Source organism: Leuresthes tenuis, unplaced genomic scaffold, assembly GCF_036924035.1.
Source record: "Leuresthes tenuis unplaced genomic scaffold, fLeuTen1.0.hap1 SCAF_3, whole genome shotgun sequence".
Classification (NCBI taxonomy): domain Eukaryota; kingdom Metazoa; phylum Chordata; class Actinopteri; order Atheriniformes; family Atherinopsidae; genus Leuresthes; species Leuresthes tenuis.
The window spans coordinates 23,159,105-23,177,940 of NW_027325357.1; the positions used below are offsets into that span (position 1 = coordinate 23,159,105).

At 40.0% G+C, this 18,836-nt stretch overlaps 1 protein-coding gene across 1 annotated transcript; it reads right to left on the reverse strand.

The window, feature by feature from the left end:
- Positions 1-266: 266 nt before the first annotated feature.
- On the reverse strand, positions 267-14,951 carry ell2 (elongation factor for RNA polymerase II 2). The gene is made up of 12 exons (XM_072382622.1): positions 14,763-14,951; positions 11,613-11,660; positions 10,937-11,061; positions 10,659-10,822; positions 8,204-8,463; positions 7,666-7,790; positions 6,282-6,354; positions 5,517-6,192; positions 4,518-4,581; positions 4,155-4,326; positions 3,659-3,703; positions 267-2,777 (listed from the first exon to the last, which is right to left on the reverse strand). Exons 1-12 carry the CDS (start codon positions 14,934-14,936, stop codon positions 2,661-2,663), a joined length of 2,043 nt encoding a protein of 680 aa, XP_072238723.1. The 5' UTR covers positions 14,937-14,951; the 3' UTR covers positions 267-2,660.
- Between the last annotated feature and the right edge of the window lie 3,885 nt (positions 14,952-18,836).

Consider the following 18,836-nt stretch of genomic DNA (forward strand, 5'->3'; position numbering starts at 1 on the left):
GTCCATGTATATTATGTCTATGGGTCTGACCTCACCTGGAAGAAATGGCATAAAATCATGAACAAATATTCACAACCACAGCATTACTAACAAATGATTTAATACTTAAGGCATATATACATGTATATCACTTTAATACAGTATACTATACCTCAATAACTAGACCATCAATCTAGATTCCATTACTCCCACACCTACTCATGTTTTATTCTATCCTCTTGAAATAACTCTTGGGTGAAACCATGTAACAAAAACACAGCCAGACATTTTCCAGGTAAAACTAAGTTAATTTTTATTGAAACGTCTTGTACATTTTCAGATGGGCAGGATGACATTTCAGTTCAAATTCACTTGATTCCCTGTAGTTTCTCGTCTCTAAACACTGCCGGGACATTTTCCATTTCCTCATTAAGACTGATCGACCCCCTTCCCTCCTTCCTCCCTCCACAATGAGTCACATTGTGCGTATGCATCCTCAGACCAAACTCAAGAATATTTTATATGATTAAGACAAAAAAATCTTTGGAAGGCTGAGAAGAGGACATAGGTGACGGACTGCGACATAAAGACTTGATGAAAAGCTCCAATCTCCCAACATCAGTTTGTTGGAATGGCCCTTTTGTAGCTCTAAATGCTGGCAATTTAAGTGAGATAGCAAAATAATCCTAAACATTTGGGGGGGGGGGTTCACAGGTGTGTGTACATTTATCCATTATATGTGCTGATTTTCTGTTGAAAATAAGAGTACAAATTAAATAAAGTTTGTTAAATTATGCTAAACTGATTCAGACAGACAATATCAACAGCCAGTCTACTGCAGAGACTGACCATTTAAAAGTCTGCCAAAACCAAAAGATGGAAGCGACAATTATTGACTTTAATCTTGTGCCTCATTTCCCACCCCCCGAGAACAGAACACAGACCCTCGTTTGACAGGATAGCCATTCAGAGCGGGCGGTGCCCAACGTTCTCGTCACACTTTCAAACTCGAGTTTGAGTGTTCAGTATTCTTCAGTGATTGTGACATTTGTTTCAGTATTTATGTCCCATACTTCCGCTCCTATCAGAAAATTTCACTCCATGGAAGCAGTACCAGAAAGGCATTTCATTTTCATTTTTGGCAAACATTCTAACACAAGTTTGTAAACAGTTTTTTTTTTTTTTCCCTTGTTGAAATAAAGAATAAACCAGAAGCCATTCATCCATCGTGAAAATAAATGATCGTCAACATGGGAAAATAAAAAATTAAATAAAAATAGAAGTGAAATACTGAAACCTTTCACTACTTTGTGGAAGTCAAAACTGAGAATCAAACACATTGAACACCACAGTAAAGATAAGTCTTCTGGTGGATGACAAAGTGGCCTCTTTTTCCTTTTTTTTTTTTTTCTCTTTGCCGTTGGGTTAAGCTCATCAGGTGGGTGCAGTACTTTCCAGGAGCTAAGAGAGGAACCACTCTGGAAAACAAGAATTTTCTGTATTTCTTCTACAAGGATCAGGTACTTTTACTCCAGCCAGGTTGATCCCAAGTGCTCTGGCTGGTCAAACACTATAGCAGCTTTTTTTTTCTTTTTTTCGTCGTTTTTCGTATTTCTAACTTCTTCTCCGCATTACTATTTTTGCTGTTGCTCAACAAAGTTCACAACCATACAAACACACACACAATTTGTAACACTTTCATACTCAACATCCCTTCCTTCTTCCACCAGGTGACATTTGTATCAGCGCACACACACACCACACACTCGCACATACAACAGTTTCCAGGCAGTTGTAGTTCCTTTGCATAGTCTGTGGACCCCTGGGATCGGCCCAACTACGTTTCCGAATGTAAACGCCGTAAGGCACCGGGAACATAAACATCGTTAGGTGCAAGGAATACTGCCCCCACACACGGGACCATAACTTGTTAGGTGTCCCAACTTCACCACCCCTTGTGGTCAATACAAGTAAATTTACGACCCATGCACATATTGCGTTTTCCCCTCATCTTACCATCTCATTTCCCTCCTCTCCAATCAGTTTTCCAGTACAGTTTTGTTTGAAAAGGAGGGGAAATGAGGCAGCAGAGATAGTTTTGCCAGATGAGATGACGTATCAAATTTGCGTGCAAAATGGCTTCACAACATATAAGGCCCGTGGTAATTCTTTCTCTTTTTTTTCCTCCCTCTCTCACCATTTAAGAAAAATTAAACAATATATGTTGACTCTTGTTTGGACTATGAGTCTCAAAATAAATATCTCCTCTTTTTAATGTTTTACTTAAATACACCTAAATATTTTCTCCGATGCTCAAAAATACTTTTGCCTGAAGAGAGTGTCCTTCAAAAGTTAGAGTTGGAAGTTTTCCCGCACACCTTGTTGCTCATGCAGGTGGCCCCTTTTACTGTTCCAGTGGTATCAAATTCCACAGGAGCTAATTAAGATAAAGCGTTGAGAAACCAAAGGGTGGGAGGAAAGTCCACGTGAAATTTTCAAGACTGCAGGCAACATAGAAGCCTGTGGAATCAAAGGTCAAAAAGAAAGGGAATGAAGGAGTAAGGGAGGAGGATGTAGAGGCAGGAAATGAAGGGGTGTTAATAAATAAGAGCGGTCACTCCCCTCCTGGTTTGACACTCCATTCACAATACTGATAAGTGAAGATGTCCTGTGCTGTGCTCTTAGCACCAGGCCTGGGCTCTGCGCTGGTCAAAATCAGCTATTAGCCGCTTGATGTGGGCCAGTTTGTTGTGCAGGTACTCGCAGCGCAGTTTCTCTTCATGGTAGCTGGGGTTATGCTGGAAAAATAACACAAATTCATGATATTAGACCAATGTCAGTCCCATATGCACAGCTACTGAAGAGCTAAATCTGGACAGTCTTTGGTTACTTGTTGTTTGCCAAAGGGAAGGTTTTTCTATACATTCCCTGTAGCAAACATGAAAACTTGAGCATGACTGACTGTTCAGTATCTGTTATCAACATCCTTTCACTTAACAGAATTGGTAATTTCCACTGGGGGTTCCAAACCTTTTCCTACCCCTCTCCCCTTCTCAGACATACTCCTTTCCATTAAACTTGCAGCATCAGAATGAGCATCACTTCTCCATAAAAGTTACAACAGCAATTACCTTTGGTCTGTTCAAGTAAAAACTGTAAGCAGTAACAGTCTCACAAACAGTTATAAATAGTAGACAACATGGCGGTCTAGAAGGAGACGCCAAACTGCCAGTGTGACTGTGAGAGTTCCCAACGCAGCAGGAAAAAATAAATAAAAAAATCTCTTATGACACAACTGTCTAATTACTTTAATCAGAAAACTTTGACCTTGTGTGATATTTCACTCGACATACTGTCCAATCACATGTTTATGGCTAATATCACTCACATGGCCTTTCTGTGATTATCATGGGTGTGTCTGAAAGGGAACAAGTGACCCATGTCTGCGTGCCATAACTTCAACAAATTAAAGTTAAATATCGGACGTTAAAAAAGTGCAGACACCGAAGCACGTGTGCCCACTTGAGTGTCTCTCCTTCCTAACAATTTGAGATTTTGACCTTGGAGGTGAGCACTTGAGGAAAAAAAAAGTGTCAATCATAGTGCTCACAAAGGCAGAAATACCTATAGTGAACACACACACACACAATTATCAATCACAGACTGTGCAAATACTCACTTGTTTCATCTTTTTGTACTCTTTCATGACTTCCTCTTGCACTTTCTGTAAATAAGTAAATAAATAAAAGGGTTATGCCAGTAAAACCATGTAATAACTTTACATTATGGCACACCCAACAGCAGCTGAGTGTTTTTACTGCTTTAATGACTTTAGGTTGCAGATGTGACAGGATCAAGGAACAAAAGTGGAATGGAGACAACACAAACTTTTGGTTTAGCACCTCTTTCATTTCAGCCTCTTAAGAGTCCACAATGATCTGACAGCAGTGTTCTAACAATTGTGAAAAACCTGAATCCAAATGCTTAAGATTATTCTGCAGAAGTCCAGACTGTACATATGAAACAACTGTCACACAGAGCATAAAGTTGTCCAAACTACTGTTAAAATGAGTAATCTTTTCATTATTCTGCTCCCGACAGTCATAATCTTTTAAGATGAAAATGATATGCTACAGTTGTGCATCTTAAGATCTAAGCAGTGTTTTCAGTATGACCTGATGCTCTTTGGTGCCAGGTGCCAGCTTCCGGCACTGGGCATCCAGCTGGGTAAAGTGGCGTGTGATGCTCTCCACACGGGCGTGCAACTGGCGGTACTCGTCATACTCTGCATTGAAGTCATCCTTGTAGCTTTGTCTCTGGTTGAGGGACACCAGAGGTGTATACTTACTATAAGAAGAAGAAGAAGAAGAAAACTTAGTACCAAGTACATCTTTTTTTCAAGGTTCATGACTTTTACAAATCCACAGAAGCTTAACGAACTTAATATCAAATTATCTTAATTTTGTTCTTTTAATTTTTGGGTGGGTATGAAAGGCAAAGCAGGACACAATATAGAAAGATGGGACAAAGTTACTCACGCTACATAGTCAGGTATCTCAATTTTGGATGATAATTCAGTGGACTGGACCGGCTTATCTTTGTCTGAAGAGAAAGACGTTAAAAAAAAACAAAAAACAAGAGCATGAGAATGTAAATACTGTAATCCATAATACATATAATCTACACACCTACGAGCGCCATCTTTAACGTTATAGTTATCAGTTACAATACAAAAATTTGTATTTTGAAAGAATAGTAAAAGTTTCTGCTATACTAGACAGTTCAGTAAAATTGTGTAGTGAAAAAGCTTATACAAATACAGAGGCAGGACACCAAAAAAATACATAAAAATCAGGTCAACAAGAGAAGGCCAAAGAGTAAAGAAAAGTCACTGTGAGAATGATTTGAAGTCTGAGAAATAAACTGGTTTCAATAAGTCACATCGGTCACAAGATACGTTCGAGCTGCTTGAGAAAATCAGTCTGTATACACGCCACTGCCGAATAAAAGGGGGATTACAGAACAAAAGTATGACTTGGATACTGTATATACTAAAAGTAAAGATGCTCTAAACAGTCTGGAGCAGGAGATCTGAAAATGCAACGACAGAACTAAATGTTACAGTATGAGACTAAGTCACTGCCTCGGGAACTGGACAGCTTCAGGTAATTGATTCAACTATGAATTCTGAATCATTAAAGAGTGACTGAATAAATGTGAGAGCATCTTAAAGCCAGATTTGACTCCCATTGAAATATTGTGGGGTATCTGAAAACAAAAAAACCGAAAAAAACAAACAAACAACTAATAAATCCATATAAAACCTATTGGCGGTACTAGTAAGGATTCAAGTCTTGCCCAGAAGCCTGTGGAATAACTGGACTCACCAGAGCTGCTGTTAGTTATCTTCAGATTTAATACCATGAGTAACACCTGTGTCAGTGAATATATATTGAATTTATAAATCCTGTATGACCCTTTAAGTCTTAAAAACATTTGACTCAGCTGTGCAAATATTAACGAAGTTGGAGACGTACCTTGATCTTTGTGGGAATTTTTCACCAGAACTTCCCCAGTCTCCTCCTCAGCACTGCGCTTCTTTTTGGCCCTACGACTCTTCTCAGCCTGCTCGGCGACAATGGGAGCACTAATGCTGGCTCTTTCTGTTCGTTTCCCTTTCTCCTTCTCCTTCTCTCGATCCTTGTCTTTGTGCTTCTTTGATTTCTTTTTGAACTTCTTATTTGTACTGCTTGATAAGGGAGGGCTGCTGATGACAGTAGAGGTAACTGTGAGAGTGGTGCAAGGAGGAGGGCTGGGGGAGGCCACTGGTCTGGGGGCAGGGTGCCGATAGCGGTCCGGCTGGGTCCTATCAGAGGAAAAGGGGCTGGGGGAATGGTCTCTGCAAGAGGAACTCTGGTCAATGGGCAGGTCTTGAGTGCCACAGCCTTCTGGGGTGCTAGGAGAGTTGGAGTTGGAGGCTGGGCTGGGTTGCTGGTGAGAGGGTGCAGGAGGATGGGATGAGATGGGGAGATGGGTGGGAGGACCTGAGGAAACATTGGGGGGAAGGGATGAGCGTTTGGAGCTGTTGATGCCCTCGTCCTCACGACGGTCAGAGGAGGATGAAGATGCAGCTGGCCCTCGGTTGCTGAGGTGAGAAATGCGGGCTTTCTTGGGAGCCAAGGGATCGATGAAGTCAAAGTCAGACTGGCGCTTCTGCAAAGACACAAACAAAAAACAAACATTAAGCCAAAAAAAACTGTATACCTCTGCGTGTGTGTGTTAGTGTGCATTTGTCCAGCTACCTGGGGAGATGTGGGGACACAGTCTTTAGGTGAACTGTTTGACGAGGCCGTCTCAACTGGAAGACCCAATTTTCTGTTTAGGAAAGGAAGAGGTACTGTTAGAGGAGAACAATATGTTGCTACAAGAAAAATCCCAGTGGGAGCCCACATGCCACCAGAATTACTCCAGAAACTGCTAAAAAACACACTTAAAACAAATGATTGAATGAACATGAGATGTTAAACCTCTGCCTTTGCTTGCGTTTGCTGTAAATTGCAGACATCACCCGTATATTTGCTCTGCTGTAAAAAGATTGACCCGTTTTGTGATTAAGTGAAAGCACCGTGAAATCATCAAGATTGTGAAGTGCAGCTGCTGTTCAAGCTTTTCACCTGAGCTTCTCTGTCATGTAATGATTTTGGCACTTCGTCCGCTTTGTTACAAAATCTGTTCTCAGCCCCTCCTGGCTTGAGCCAACTTTCAACTAGTCAGCATTCAACCTACATGTGATGTAATCCCAGGGCTATGCTGTTAGCTCCTTGTCGGGCAGCGCACAAATCGGTTTGCATAGACACAAACATCCTTCACTCTACAGTTGTTGAGAGTGACAGACCGATATTTCAATGCAAACATAACAAGCCCTTACGATGCTAAAAGCACTCCTGCACTGTGAATATCAGGTAGTCTGATCTCGTACATATGTGTAGTTAGTAGGGATGTTGATTAACTGATTGTCATTTAACTATTGCCATCAAATAATAAAAGCATAACTGATTAAGAAGAAAATTAGACAGTTTAACCAGACCATTATGGTCACAATGAATTGTAAAATGAGCACAGCTCTATGCCTTTCAAGGAAAATAACAATAGTCTTCCTTGTCCCTGTATCTGCAGCAGTACTGTTGATAAACTGGTTAATAAAATAGTAAAACCTGGATGGTTTAGGTAAGCAGAGTGTCAGATAACAAACAGCTTCTTTATGTATGCTGCATTCCAGAGAAATCTTTTCAGGTTTATCACTAAAAGGCAATTTCAAACATTTATTTTATGATTCAATGAGCGTCCGGTACCTTGTTATAATGGGTAATTAATTTGAAGAATGAAACAACATTTCAGGAAATAATGGCATTCCTAATAGTTGACACATAATAAGAAGTAAATCCTTAGGTCAGGTTTTCAGGATTAAATTGTTACTAAAAAAAAAAAATAAATAAGAATTTACAAAAACCTAATCTGGACCATGTGTTAGCCATCTGGGTGAGGCATGTGGCTTATGATGCCTCATTTACAGCCCGAGGATCAGTTTTGGCTCTGCATTTCCTTTCCATATATCTACTGCCTGTATGAAAGAAATTCTAGAAACAAACAAACAATAATTAAATATAAAAAAGGCCACTTTTGTACCGAGCCAGAATCCGGTCCACCTGGGTCTTCTCGTCTTCAGAATAGCCGGGCCAGTCTCGCTGGACATCCCGATATATGAAGTCCTTCAATGAGTACGTGTTGTCTTTGGGATTTAGGTTTGCCACCTGTTTAGCAGACATAGGCACAAAGCTGAAACTACACCAACATGAAACCTATACAATATGTACAGAAACTTCATATTTCCTGTGCTGGCCATCTGTGCATGCAAATTATGTTTAACAATTTAGTGAATTGTTTCTTGTCAATGAGGCCTTTATACGCATCCGATTACCTCAGGCAAATGTGCACGCTTCAAACTCATGTTGAAACAAGGGTAAAAGGGCTCTCTGGGATCAGGTTAGATACTTGAAGGCCACTTCTGGTACTTTCTTACAGTAAAAGCTTTGGTAAAATCAAATATTTGTAGTCATTTGCCCGTGTTTACCCAGGATGTGACCTGGATCACCTCCATTTGAGTTACATACCATTTCTGAACATTTACAACAATTTCAGACGAACATAAAAAGTCATGAATTACTTGTTGCAGGGTGGTCCCCAGTGAGTTTCGGTCCTTCTGGTTGATACCATCCCGCTGCAAACGCCCGAGCACTTCCAGCTTCTTGTAGGACTTCAGCGCCAGCAGGTGAATGATGCGATCCCGGAACGACCTCTGAGACACGGGGTTACTAGAAAGGCACTTGCGTATAGTGTTGGCTGGGTTGATTGGTGTGGAGCGCTTGCGCTCTGGAACCACATCTGGAGCCGACAGTGCAGGCTTACGAGTATGCACTTGCTTTCCTAAAAACAGAAGGTAATGGCGCCATTAAACCATTTCTCTGGAGGGACTTATATCATCATATTTTCGGTCAGTTGCTAATTGAAGTCAGACTCAGTTGTCCTCGGTTTTAATCAGTGGGACGAGTTGGAACCAAAACATACCAAATATGAAAGACCGCTAACAGAAGCTGAAATGCTTAAGTCACACCCAATTCAAAATTAACTTCAGTACCTAGAATTTTTAGTTAGTTAATACCAGCTTTTTTAGCTTCAATTATTCAGTTTTTGAAACAAGGCAGTCACAGAATAATAACGCTACAGCCAATTAATGTCTAAGCCACACTAAACTGTAGTTTTATTACCTCAAGGTAGTTTGGATAACGTGAGAGGTCTTAATCTGATCGGCACTTTCCTAAGACATAGCTCTGTAATGCTGGGCTGTGTTCCAGGTTGTCTGCACATTCCCCTAAACTTCTTCATGGTTGTTATGAAATTCTAAAGCCCTTTAAGAGATTAAGGTTAGAGAGAGGAAGAGAAAAGGGACACTCCTCCCTTTCCTTCTTATCAAAAAGTTGACTGGAAGCTACATGAGCTCACACGCACACCTTACGTTATCTAACGGAAAAATTCAAGCAGAAAACTCTACGCAGAAGTGGAGTTTTAGAATTTCATACATTCATTGAAACATACAAATTACAGACCCATTAGAATCACTTTTTAACACCAGAAGCTAAATACCCCTTTTGTTTTAGTAAACATAGTACTAACTTCAAACCAGCTGCTTCAAGTTCCTGACCCCCCCCCTCTTTTCTCAATGCGGCCCCTCTCGTTTCCCAGTTTCTGTCTGAGCCAGTGTATGCAAATCTGCTATCTACCCCCGGGCTATGTTAAATGAGGCATAATGTATACCTTCTCTACAAGTAAATGAATGTCTCAGAGTTTGTATTTAAAGTGTAAGCTCCAAGTGCCTAACAGATCATTAGATCTGCCATACCTGTGTGAACCCTTTTTGCAGCTGCTCTAAAGGGGCCGTTTCAGTGTATGAGAGAAGAAACATATTGTATAATGAATTGATAAAAACATCCCGTCTACATTTTGTTAGCAGTCTAGATCTGCAGCTGGAGAGATGACTTAAATAACAGGCCAGAATATAAGACCGATCTTATAAGTTTTGAACCACCTGTAATCCTACTGAACAAATTCTAAATCAACAAGGATTTTCACATTTAAATAAAAAGTAATCTCACAGTGTCCATGGGTCCTTGGACTGGGGAGTACACGGTGACTTTTGTGTTTGCAGGGCTTGCTTTGCTCATAGCTTTGACATTTTAGAGTTTGCAGAAGCACCTCTAGCAGGAAAACAGCAAAGTGAGCTGTAGCTACTTATTTGGAGTTTAGGAGGGCAGGTCTGCTTTCTCTGGTGTTCCTCAGATGGATCTGCTTTCTAGCCGGGGGCAGCACTTATCCCCTTTGGCCGTCGCAAACATGAGTGAGGTTCTGACAACATTTTGCAAACAGAGAAGGAAAAAAAACCAAAAACAAATTCTGCCTGCCCAAACGGGTGGAAACCATTTTAAATGATTATCAATAACTGTGACAGGCCAAACCTCACTGGCTTCAAATACCCAAAGATAGTGGGGTTTTTTTTGTTTTGATTTTTTAAATGTGTCCCCTTTAAGCCATCTACATGTTAATACTGTTTGGGAAAATAATTCATTGCCACTTAAGCATTTTCAGGTGCTTTTTAGAAACATATCCCACGAGATACATGAGCAGCATAAAATATTAAATATTAAATATAAAATAAAACTTTTTTCTGTTAAAGTTTTGTGAACAAGTGACAAGGCTATGGATGGTCAGTCTGTGGTCAACATAGGTATGGTAAACAGTAACAGTAAGATAGTTGTTGGACACAAGCAGAATTACCCGCTTGTAGTGTGACAGTACCCATTTTGGCAAGCTATTGGTCAACAGCACAGAAATTACTTTATCTGCCAGGTTTTGCACTCAGTCAGACGCCTAATATGGGGGGGAGGCAAAATGGCTTAGTAGGTTGCAGTAACAGCTTTGAATAGAGTGCCTCTGTCAGCTATTCAGTCTCTCAAAAGAGGCAGAGTCTGAAAAGAGATCAGAGTGTTGATAGAATGGAAAGCCATGGCTGCATGTGGGAATCCAGTTGCTGCTACAGATAAGCAAGACTGAAGTGAGGGCCTTACCTCTGTACTGGCCCCCAGGCTTGATGACTTTGGTCCCACGTTCACGTGTGTCCTCCACAGCCTGGGTCATACGTTCCCGAGTCACCTGGTACGAGTCATTGGTGGCACACACGGTGACCTTGTCCTGTACCGTCGCCAACAATGCCAGGTGTGAGGCCCCTGAGCTGGAGACAAAGAGGGAGTATAAGAGAGAAATGTGAGGCAGAGGGGGATTACCCTTCCAGCAACGTGTAGTAAGACAGTAACAGTTGATTCAGCTGAACAGTGATTACCATTACCTCGATGCATACTGATGGATGCACTCAAAGCTTCCCTGAGGGTTGTCTTTGCCAACATTAGACAGGTAGAAATCGAAATTGTGGGAGGTGTTTGCGGAGGAGTCAGTCTTGGGGATTTTAATGCGCTGTAAAATAATTTACACAGACACAGAGTATAACACATCTTCTATAATGCATTCATGACTACTACCGTGACACGGAAGTGTCTAAATATTTCTATACCGTTTAAATAAATAAAAAGCGTTAGCAAAGTTGGGCTTTAAAAGATGAAAAGAGAAGTGTTTTTATATATGAAACACTGAGATTTGAGAGGCTATTTTTCCAAGTTAAAAAGAAGAGCTCATAAATTGTTAGGGGTAAAAAAAAACAAAAAAAAAAACGGTGAAAGCGGCACACCTGTAATCATGCTATAATAGCCCAATTTTGGTGACATCAATAAGTGTGAGCCTCACAGAACCTGAGAAGCTCTCCAACCTGCCCTTTTCAGAATGAAACAATGGTCTGATGGATGTTTAAGACATCCGTGTATAACCAGCGCCGCGTTTCCAAATCTCGAACTTCATGGCCCCCTGCCCTGCATGCTTTACATATTTCAGTGCTCCATATCATTTAATCCAAGTTTAAGCTTAACTTATTTGACCCATATAATGAGGTGAACTGAAAGAAACAATCTTACCCCTTGGAGTCCCTTGAATTGTATTGTAGGCCGCAATGAAGGTACATTCTGAAAAGGAAAGGACAGAGCACAGTGGAACTAATTAACAACTACAAGCAGATAAAGTACATTCATGAAAAGAAAATAACCAAGAGGTTAACAACAGATGGGTAGGTTACAGAGAGCAGCTGTGGAAATTCAACTGCAATGGTCTAAAATCTCCAGAACACACTGCAGTATTTACCTGATGTATCCAAATATAGAAAAAGTAAATCTTTAGACTGCTTTTACAGACTTAAGCAGTGAAAGGAATATAAAGTCACAGTTTAGCATTATGAAAAGACTTCAGTTAGGTGACAACTAGTAACCAAGCAGCAGTTTGTCCCATTAATGCAAAACATTAGAAAAATATCTAACTATTTTCAGATTTTGATAACCAATTGTTTTAACAATAAAACAATAACCACACATGAAGAACAACTCTCACATAACACTAAAGATAATGGCTTGATCTGACAACCACCGAACAAAACCAAATGTATTTAGCTTAGGAAATAAATCAATAAATACATTGGTTGCAGTTTAAATTATCTAAAGCAGGGGGGGGAAGGGATTTAAAACACTCATCAAAATATTTATGGAGCATTTTTGTCTTGTGTAGGTTTGTTGGGAGTCGATTTGAGGCGGAGCTGAAGGCCGCAAATATGCAGTGGCTGTACTGGAGCAGCATATAGGCAGTTAAGACAGGAAAACATTCATCTCCCAGTCTCTTCACATAGCTTAAAGCACACAGAAGAACCAGTTGGCCAAACTCCTGAAATGCTGCATGAACTGGTCGGAGTGGAATGTGCATTTTTATCAACAACAGACTCTTTTTGATGCCGGACACAAAGCATGCGCGTCGACATGTAGCTAAACGAAATGACTGCAGGATAAAAAGGTATACTTTTATAGCACTGAGAGTATATTATGCTTGTGAAAGCTAAAGCCACTCCAAAGCCACAGATTCCCTCCCCCACTCACACACAGTTCTGATCACATTTCACATCACCACAGAAAGACAAAGATAGCCAGCCTCCATAGTTCGATGACTGGTTCGGCTACAGCACACATTACTGAGAGGGAGAGAAACAAAAAGCAGGCCGTTTTGGCTGCTCAGTCAGCAAGAGATGGCAGGCTGCCGTTCAGTGCAGCGAACGAACCAACACACCCAGCAAGGTTGGAGCTCTGGCTGTTACAAAAGAATTCCTTCAACTTAATGTGGACTTCGTTTACCAGTTGTGAGAACCTCAGCGAATAATCAGTTAAAGTTGTGATTTACATTGGTGGCTTTAAAAACAGGCTCCACTATTGATGATTTCAACAGCAGGTGGCTCACGGCCAATCACACAGATATCATGTACTTTTTCTATCTGATAAAATTCAACTGCTTAATAAATCACAAACCAGGCTCAGATTTGTTGAACTTTTAACTCAACAACAAGAGATCTACATTGTTTGCTGGAGTACTTCTAATAAAAAATTTATTAATTAAATGACAAATAGTCAATAGTGGGCAGGAAACGTGTTTTACTCCCATAAACGGCAGCAGATAACAGTGAATACCTGCCAAAGTATAAAATTAAATATTGTTCTATCGCAGAAACACTGACAAGGCGACCTGAACTCCAGGTGCGTCTCTCACCTTTCCAAATAATCAGTCTATCACTGCTTATTTTCACATATCAAACAAACAATTTTTGGAAAAGCCAGCCCCACAGGAGGGACACTGAGCCAAAGGTGCATACGCATTAGCGCGTGTAAGGCACACATATAGGCATTGTCTGCCAATCACAGACCTCTGAACACTAAAACCCTCATGCTAAGCTATGGTGCACTGGTCCTGGGTGAAGACCTAGGCAGAGTCCCCGTGTTATGCAATTGTATAGCTGTTGGCAGCTTGGCGGAGTTAAGGTCAAGTAACTTGACTACAGGCACCTGCAACACAAGACTGCAGAGGCTTCTTCAGATTAGATCAAGTGTGTTCCCCTCAACATGATTACATCACCTGAACAGTTCTAGATTAACAAGTTATATATAATCTGTACAGGTAGGCAGTGCACTGCAACAAACCCAGCTTCGATGTTCGGAAGTCAGCTAATGGTGTCAAACCCTGGTGTAAAATCAGTTTGCTGAAGTGGTTAAGTAAAGTACATAAATACACTGCATTTGACATCACATTATCTCAATATATTAATGTCATCAGATAGCATGCATGTAACTGACCACTCTTTGTAAAGTGCTGCTTGATGTTGAAGGGAATGTGAAAAAAAACAATCTGGTAAGAAAAAAAAAAAAAAGGCCCATATTAAATATTTGTCCCGTCTAAAACTGAGGTATTTGTTCATATATTTGTTTTCATAACCTTCAGCTAGTGAGGTCGCCCCTTTGTTTGCGACTGTTTTGTTTTAAACATATATATATGAAATTGAGGTAAACGGTTTTAAAAAAAGAGTGAGTATCCCTGCCAGGTTGCGGTGTTAGGTTTTAAAGCTAGCTGAAACTTGTAACCATATGGTAAGATGACTAGTCATCGACATACTTGGGACGCCAGTACCTTGAGAGTTACAGTTAAATCTTTATAGGTTTTATTCATACATGTGTATGTTTTCAGTCTGCTCCCAACATAACTACCACCTCATCGAATTAAACTTGTTAGTGAACAAAGCTTTGGAAATTAGACACGTCGAATAAATATTGCCTTGAAACGAGTGTATTGGTCGATATGAATTTTCCACTTTCCTAATTTGGTAAAGAAGGTTAGTTAACTTGGCCAGAGAAAAAGAAAAAAAAAAGGGACTTTATGAACAGCACAGGGGGGTTTACACAAACGTAGAGCTAACACTAATCAGTGTCGAACTTAACAAACAAGTTTTCTAAGTTAACAAACATTTGTCAGCTCATAAAACCAAACCAGAGCATAAGACCAAGTCCTCGTTTATCTTCTTCGGTTGGTCAAATGAATGACACTAAACTAATGTAATACAAAAAACAGGCAGAAACTCGCTCTGTCAACAGCTTAGCTAACTATGTAGCTTTAGCTGTGCGTGGCAGTTGGTCTTCCTAGCTAAGACAGCGGTGTCAGCCCGACTCCTGGCTGCTTTCAACATGAATTAATACGTTTTTACTCACCATACAATTTTGGTAGCTTTCTATGGCTCTCAGCGCTGTCTCGGTCAATTTAACGTGTAATACGGTGACTCTTTCTGCGCTTTGTTGGCCACAATTTAATCCATACCTCCCATCCTCGGAGAGAGCCGCCATCTTTACCAGCCCTCCACCATCGTCCCTCTGAGGCAGGAGCATTTAGCAGCCCAGGCTCCCTGTGCTCACACTGGTCCGGGGAGGGATTATATTGTTGCCTACAGGGCTGACAGTTGGATTGGTCTTAACTTGCAAGGCAGTTAGTTTTTCACTTTCTACGGACAGTAAAGTTACAACTTCGCACATATTATTACGTTTATATTGTGTTTCTTTCATGAGTTGGTTTACATTTAGCCTAATATTTGTTTTTGTTTTTGGATTTGCTACGAGGTTACAGGAAACTGTACGGAGTCGTGTTTGGTCTTTTAAACCCTCATTAGAAAAACATTCCTTGCCTACTAGTTCCTCTTTCTCTGTAAGCCTGTAACCTTCCTCGCAAACACTTATACACACAAACACGTTCTGCTGTTTTGCTGACATGGCAGAACTAATTCTAGCCTACTGAAAATGTTAAAGGTAGCTGCTTTTGTGAATACACTTCCCAGATGAGGCTTTGATGTATTTGAATGAATTTAATATAAGGGTATACATTATACTTTAGAAATGTAAACTACTTTTCCTCCATGTTAGATAACATACATTCAGAATCGTTCCACATCACCCTTCAGATATATTGATTTCTCAAATGAACTGCCTCACACTACATTCACACAACAATATAAGAACACTGATGTCAACAGAATAATCAGCTGTTGTACTATAGTTTCAGCTAATATGGGGGCTGTGCTGTCAGGTTGGACAAAAAACAAACTCTTATGTGGTTCCTTTTAAAATATGAGGTGACAAAAAAGTGGGTTCCCTTGTCGGCTGGACTATCTGCCAGTATCATTCCCCTTGACATGATGATTAGTGGCGTAGCCCCGGGCAGGGTGGGGAAAGCCTTGTGTGAATCCGACAGATTACCATAGCTCTCCACCCCACCCAACCCCCTTGACACACTTATACACATCTACACAAGTCTTATGTTTGAAATGTCTTTGACAATGATCAATTAGCTTTGCCTGTTTCTCAAAATAACCTGACATTCCGTTGGTTTAAAGAGGAATGAAGGTATGAAATGTAAAATCAAACCTGGTAAGCAGCACTAGCTGAATTGACAGTTTTGCTTCAGAGCATTGTTTCCTGTTGTGCGCCCTGTCTTTCTTAGAAACCAAGCAGATTATAAGTACTTAGTCATGGTTTTGTCTGACTTGTAACCTGCTATGCAAATAATGAAGTGAGGCCAAAGAGTTGGCCTGACTCATTAGTTTTCTGTTTTAGAGTTTACGTGTTGACATAGGTCCTGAAGGTGTCACCTAGCGTAGGCTTAAGAATACATTAAAATTGCACCAGCTTTGCTTCAGGCTCATCATTAAACATGGGGTGCTTACAGTGTTGCTAAGAATGCAATGCCTTTTCTTTGATGTTGCTTCATTTTCCACATAGCTTATCTTCAAGAATTATTCTTTGTCTTAATGACAATTCTCAAAAACCTGAAAAAGGTGAACCATTAATGTATGTATGTATTATTTGGTCAGTTTTAGAACTAATCAGGGGTATATGCTTTAGTGACCTTGGCTTGGAGTCTTCAGTCAGAATCATTTATAAAGATGCTGCTGCTCTTTTTGTAACATTTAAAGATGCCTTTTTCCTTTTCAGAATTGGATTTCTTCTTCCCATGTCATGTTTCACTATATGCTAAAGTAAACTCTGGCAAATGGCACTAACATCTACTTAATCTCTTCATGGCCCAGACCTTATCAGTGTAAGTGCATCAGTGCTCTTTAAGAAGCCATGTGAATGAAAGGAAAAAGCTTTAAGGGAACATAGTGTAGATGATTTCTAACACTTTCATCTCAAACCTATTTTTGACAGCTGAGATGAAGCTAAACTTAAGCATCTCTTAAGTGAGATGGTGATGCATTTAGAAAATAGGAAATCAGCAATAAATATTTGCAGAACTGGAGTACTAAACCAGTTAAGTTCATTTAATATTTTCATTTTTTTAATATTTTTTTTTTCCTCACGAGGTCCTACAAACATCTCCAGCAGTTCAACCAACCTGTAGGTGATACTAATAAGGAAGCGTGATAATGGCTCATGAGCTAGGTCTTGGGCTGGATTTTATCCAGCTGCTCCAGCTTTCTCCATCAGTGCAGATAAATGAAGGACAGGTGGGCTGTGGACTCCTAACGCCCTAATGGTTTGAATGCTCAGAAAATGACACAAAGTCACACCTGCAAACTGATCAGTTGTATTTCTCTGCATGGACATTGCTCTGATGTGGTCCCTACGTTCATTAGTTTGAAATGTAGAACTGATTTATGGCAAGACTAGCCTCCTTCTTGACCGACTTAAAAACTGATGCAGCTGTTAGACGTTTAAAACTGCTTGTAGTGGCCACTGAAAACATGCTTATGACAAGTCTGACCAAGTAAAGCCAGGGGAATGCAAGCCTCAAAGAACCTTTAAACAGCTGTTCTACTTTTAAGTCTATTCTAAATTTGTCCATACATTAAAATAGAACCAGGTAGGAATATACTATTTAATCTGACTTTTTATCATATCAATACATTCTCTTTGTGTCACCTTTGTCCAACTCTTGCCTCACAGCAGATTTGTCTTTCAACATAGATTTGAAATGTTGCTTTAAAGGAGAAGAGGGGGGTTACACAAATCTTTCCTCGTTAGCTATTTCTTTCTACTTTACATTATGCTGATTCAAGCAATAGACTCACTTACCACCAGTAAAGCACCTGACAGAGATTAAACCAACAAATCTTTAAAACTGCTTTGCATTGTGGCATGAAAAGGGAAACTCAACAGGGGTCAGACCGATACATTGAAAGTAACTTAAGTAAAAGAAACGGGTGCCTTGTGTATGGCAGACGTAAGCACACAACTCTGCAATATCACTTACATTTCAAATAACTTCAGATGACTCAATAACTGCATTATTTCAAATTTGACAAGTTTTTTCTCTTATGAGCAATCAAAAAAAAAACACACACATTGAAAATACTTGCCCCAAAAGATGCAACAAGTGAATAAAATTAAAATCTGTGGTCACTGAGACAAATCGAGTAAATCTATGATTTTCTCTCTGCCGATTTGCATGAGTATGGTTTTTAAATTATCTTTGACCCTTCTCAGTTTTGTACCTGCCAGACCTATTGGCTGTGTCTGTCTAAATGTATGCACATATCATTGCATCGCAATGAAAAGATTCACCAAAGGATCTTAAAGATCTGATTACAAGATGTTACGAAGATGGACAAATATTCCCCCCCAAAAAACTGGCAGCGAATCTATGATAATACTACTAATATTATCGAAAATTATAAACCCGAAATACAATGGCTGCTGTGACCGTGATTTATAGAACAAACCATCAAAATGATGCCACCAACATTGTTAATCATCTAATGTGTATTCCTTGTCCAGCTCTGGAAAAACAGACTGGCAGGTGCTACAGGCATGGCATAGAAGTTATTAGTGGAAAACAACGTTTCTGTGACAGCTCAGACAGAGAACAAAGAACAAAACTTACACTTTAGCATCAAACTTCTAAAGGAAATTTAGCTAAAGTACAAGAGGAGTACCTGAGGAGTTTTGGGAGTACATTGTTTGGTTAGAGGGGAGCAAGATATTTTCACCACCAGATTAACTGCATTGTCCAACACTGATGTACAGAGGTCGTTGGCACGGGCAGAATGAGAGTAAAAGGTGTTGGGGATATGACATTTATAGATAGAATCTGTGGTAATATCAAAATACTGACTCTCTGACTCCCAGCCTCCTCACTCTTGCCTGAAGAGGAATATTCCAACATGATAATGATCTAATGTTCACTGCCAAAATCAGTTGAGTTTCTGACTAGGGAGTATATTCCCTGGATTGAATCCAAGAGAACAAGTTTTTTTGTAATTAAAAGAAATGCAGAACCACTAAAGCCCTCCAGTA